Source organism: Asparagus officinalis, chromosome 4 (genome assembly GCF_001876935.1).
Source record: "Asparagus officinalis chromosome 4, Aspof.V1, whole genome shotgun sequence".
NCBI lineage: Eukaryota > Viridiplantae > Streptophyta > Magnoliopsida > Asparagales > Asparagaceae > Asparagus > Asparagus officinalis.
In genome coordinates, this window is record NC_033797.1 from 100,037,066 (window position 1) to 100,041,710 (window position 4,645).

The following is a 4,645-nucleotide window of genomic DNA, read 5'->3' on the forward strand; positions in this document are numbered from 1 at the left end:
TGTTCACATTTTGATTTCCCGGTATTTTGGGAAGCAGGGCGTGACAGGTTTTTTGGTGGCCCATGCAGGTCCCGGTCCCGAGTCCTCACTAGTAAGAATATAATGGATAATTTAGATACATATCATATTTTATCCGTAAGACTACAATTAAGTTCTTATACTATTATCTTAATAACTATGTTTTAGTTCCTATTTTCCCAATATATTGTTTTGAATTTAACCTTAGTTTTCTTTTTGATCCTCGTATTCCTTCAGAACCATGGTGGGTATGCGTGGCTATAGTAACTCGTCTGGTAGCAGTGCCTCGTCGCCTGAAGTGGACCCGAACCAACTCCTGGCGATGATTCAGGGAGTGGTTACTAATCAACAGCACCTGGCTGGGCCACTGCAGAGAGAGCCACAACACCAACCTCCCCCTCGCGCAGAGTCTGGTGTTAGGGAATTTCGATACATGCGACCCCCTTCCTTCTCTGGTGCTGAAGGACCTCTAGCAGTGGAGGAGTTCTTGAAGGTTACCAAGACCATCCTCACGGTGACCCGTATTTCCCCTACTGAATGGGTGAATCTTATGGATATCCAGCTCACTGATACCGCTCGGATCTGGTGGGCAGCTGAGAAGACCCATCTTAAGAGGCCAATCCTATGGGAGACGTTCATAGAGTGCTTCAACAGGAAGTATTTTCCTCAGTCAGCTCGGGATGAACTCCTGCGTAGATTTGTTGAGCTCAAGCAGGGAGGTCGATCAGTTGATGAGTATGAAGCCGAGTTCTCTTCCCTAAGTCGATATGCTCCCCACCTGGTTACATACCCTACTATTAGGAGGCATCAGTTCCAGAAGGGTCTGGATAAGTATATTTAGTTTGCTATGGCTGGTAGAGCACTTGCGACTTATGAAACTATGCTGGATGCAATGTGTGAGATCAAGAGTGTACTGAAGGAACCTGAAAACCCACTTGTGATTCAGAGCAGAACTCCAGTAGCTCCAGTCAGAAATGTCAAGCGTCCCCCTCCGAGGCAGCAGCAGCAGGCCTTATAGAGGTAGCAACATTCTCAGAGTCATCCATTTCCTCAGGGTCACCCCTATCAGCGTCCTGGAGTGCAGACTCGCGGCCAACCTTCGGTGAAGTGTTCCTATTATGGCATACACAACAGGAATGCTGCAAGCGCCTTCGTCTATGCTACACCTGTGGGTCCTCCGACCATATCAGTCCGAACTATCCACAAAAGCAGCAGGTTCGTTTGCCCCACCTCCAGTTCGAGCAGCTCTTCCAACCCCACCTCGACCTACCCCAGCAGTCCCGCCTCAGCACGGACCCTATCCTCGAGCAGGGCCTCTTCCTCCATAGCAGCAGGTTTATCAGGAAGCGTGAAGACAGCAACTATCACGTCGGACGTTTATGATGTCAGTTGTGGAAGCTGAGGGGAAAGACCAGGTTATCACTAGTAAGAATTGTTCACTCTTAGTTTTATTTGCATATGAACTTCATTATTTAGCATTACCTGATGATATTATGATAGGATTGTTTATGAGTACTAAGTTAGTTGCATTTACCTCCTCCTATAATAGGCAAGGTTCTTGTCTCTTGTGTTCCTGCTTTATCACTCTTTGACTCTGGAGCTTCCCATTGTTTCTTGTCTCGTCAATTTGCGAGTACCCACTCTCTTCCTATAACTCCTCTGTCTATGGGCTAGAATATCAACACTGGCAGTGGCATTTTAGTAGCATCCAGTCGTTATGAAGCATGCCCAGTGGTCATCAGCGAGAGAGAGCTCTTTGCAGATTTTCTGGTGATTGATTTGCCAAGCTTTGATGTAGTATTTGGAATGGATTGGTTGGGTCATTCTTTGCCACCATTGATTATCGCCGTCGGAGTGTAGTATTTGAGATACCGAATCACCCGAGGTTTGAATTCCTTAGTGGCAGTACATCGGCTGGACTATTAGATTACAGAGCTAGACCGAAGAAGGCGACGTTTGTTGCAATGCAAGTGGAATCCGAGAAGCCAGTTGTAGTTCTAGAATTTGAAGATGTGTTTCCTGATGATATTTACGAATTGCCACCAGATCGATCAATTGAGTTTTCCATAGAATTAAAGCCTAGAACTGCTCCGATCTCCAAGACTCCTTATCATATGCCTTCGGCTGAGTTGGCCGAGATTCGGACTCAATTGGATGGTCTTTTGTAGAGAGGCTTGATACGACCCAGTGTATCGGCCTGGGGAGCACCTGTGTTGCTTGTGGGAAAGAAGGATGGATCCAAGCGGATGTGCATCAACTATCGGGAGTTGAATGCTGTGACAGTGAAGAATAAGTATCCACTTCCCCGTATCGATGATATCTTTGACCAATTGGGTGGATCGAGAGTATTTTCTAAGCTAGATCTACGGAATGGATATCATCAGGTGAAGGTCAAGGACTCTGATGTTCCCAAGACTATGTTTTGGGCGAGATATGGACATTATGAATTCTTAGTGATGACGTTTGGCGTGACTAATGCGCCGGTGAAATTCATGAACCTGATGAACCTGTTATTCTATGATGTGCTGGACATGTTTGTAGAAGTCTTTATGATGTGCTGCGAATCAAGGCTGCACAAGCAGGTGACTCATTTCTTTAGAAGTGCAGAGGGTTAGCAGTGGCTGGTCTTCGGTCAAAATTTGTTGTTCATGAAGATGGATCCTTACGATTTGGGAGTCATATCTGCGTACCAGAAGGAGATGTTCAAGAGGAGATATTATGGGAAGCTCACAGCTCACCGTACTCTATTCACCCCGGAGGTACGAAGATGTACAAGGACCTAAAGCTAAACTTTTGGTGGCATGGTATGAAGAGAGACGTGGCTCGTAGTGTGGCGAAGTACCTGGTATGTCAGCAGGTGAAGGTAAAGCATCAGCGCATCACAGGTGTAGGCTGTCTACAAATCACAATAGATAGCTGATCCCTATCAAACCTCAACCAACAATCTTGATAACGAAAGTTATAATCAGATAACTTTCATGTCAACAAATAAAAGCTGCAATTGGAGGATTTTCACATAGATCGAGAAATATTACAATTTGACAACCTTCACGACGATTGATGAAAGCCCTAATTCAATAGCCTTCACAATCAACTGTGAGAGTTATAATCTGACGACTCTCACACCCTAAACAACTAAAGCGAAAATTACTGAACAATGGTCTTTGTAATGCCCTTTAGAAGAGATCACAAGTCAACAATTTCTTCCAAAACGCAGAACTCATCCCTGCATTCAAAATTCGAAACACAGGTGACCCCTGTGTTTTCAACATCTAGCAGATGCCCAACTCCGCGTCTCCAGCCTAAGACACAGAGTTAGGGTCCCGAACACTGACCTGGGCGTTTGACTCATTCAAACATGAGCCGAACGGTTTCAAAACTATTTTTCCCACGATCTGAGGAAATCACGCCCACTTAGGAGCGGATTAAGGGGTCAGTTACACCCCTTACCCCTCCTATAAATCTCAACAAACTCAACTGAGTTCGGACTCTTCAGTTTTGGCAGCAAAGAGGAGATTTTTAGTTGGACTTTCTAGGCAGCTCGAGGAGGATTTTTTGGATCAGATCATCCAAAAGATCTTAAGGCAACGATCTTCAGCAACAGAAGATTTTCAGAGATTTAACACTTGGCTTATCAACCAAATTTTTGGTTAAAACTACTCTTTTCACAAGAGTTTAAACTCATTCCAAGTTATATAAAACTCGTCAAGAGTTCCTTTTCAAACTTGCCACGCAAGTTAGCTGTTCCAGTGAATTAAGACGTGCGGATCATCAACGGAGAGCAAACTCAACATGAGCATTCGAGGGAGGAACTCCATCGCCACCGTGAAGAACCCAGAATTAAACAAAGGGGAGGATCTCCGTCGATTCTGTTCTCTTTTGTAATCAAAAAATTTGAATTGTAATTAAGTTTGAGAGAGTTGTAAGCATTTTTTTCTAAGCAGTTAGAGAGAATAAAATCAAATACGATTCTTTCATCATTTTCTTATTGCAAATTTTTCAACAAACAAAAGATGACAACTCCGCTAGGGACAAGCTTCTTTGACGGCGAAGTAGTGGCGCAATCCGATATCCATCTTGCTGGAACAACCATTGAAACTCTCGTCGTAGAGTTTGACCAAGCCAAGTACGAGGAAGCTCTTTCCTCTGGATCGCTTAGCCCCAAGGCTAGGTGCAACATCTATAAGATCTTCAAAGAGATCAAAACTATTGCTACACTGCCAAAGAAAGCCCTCTCCTTTGGTTAAGATTGCTCAAACAACACCTCCTCTGAAGGAATAGGCTCCGTCTTTGCCAAACTCATTCAACGAGTTAAAAATTCCACACCCGTGTCGACACGACGTGTCATGGGTCGTAAAAGGCCTATGATGAAGGAAAGTCCAATCAACGCCGATGACTTTGTTGCCAAGGCATTGAAATAAGCAAAAAAGAACGTCGCTTGAAGAAGGAGAAGATCCATATGGCGAATGTACCTACGAAATAGCCGATCTCTTGACCAACACAAAGATCGCGTTTGTGAGCTTCTGCCTGAGTGCTGCATTTCTGCTCCAGAAGGCACGCTTCTTGGCGATAAGCCCAACTATGAGCCTCGTGTAATATTACTTAAACGTGACCCTTAGTGGTGCGT

The 4,645-nt window shown here is 44.6% G+C and overlaps 1 protein-coding gene across 1 annotated transcript; it reads left to right on the forward strand.

Moving 5' to 3' along the window:
* Positions 260-859, forward strand: LOC109839085. Its single transcript, XM_020407520.1, has one exon. It carries the CDS (start codon positions 260-262, stop codon positions 857-859), a length of 600 nt encoding a protein of 199 aa, XP_020263109.1.

Bases quoted from the DNA above. Each gene is read 5' to 3' on its own strand.
- LOC109839085 (XM_020407520.1), top strand. From the start codon at position 260: ATGGTGGGTATGCGTGGCTATAGTAACTCGTCTGGTAGCAGTGCCTCG.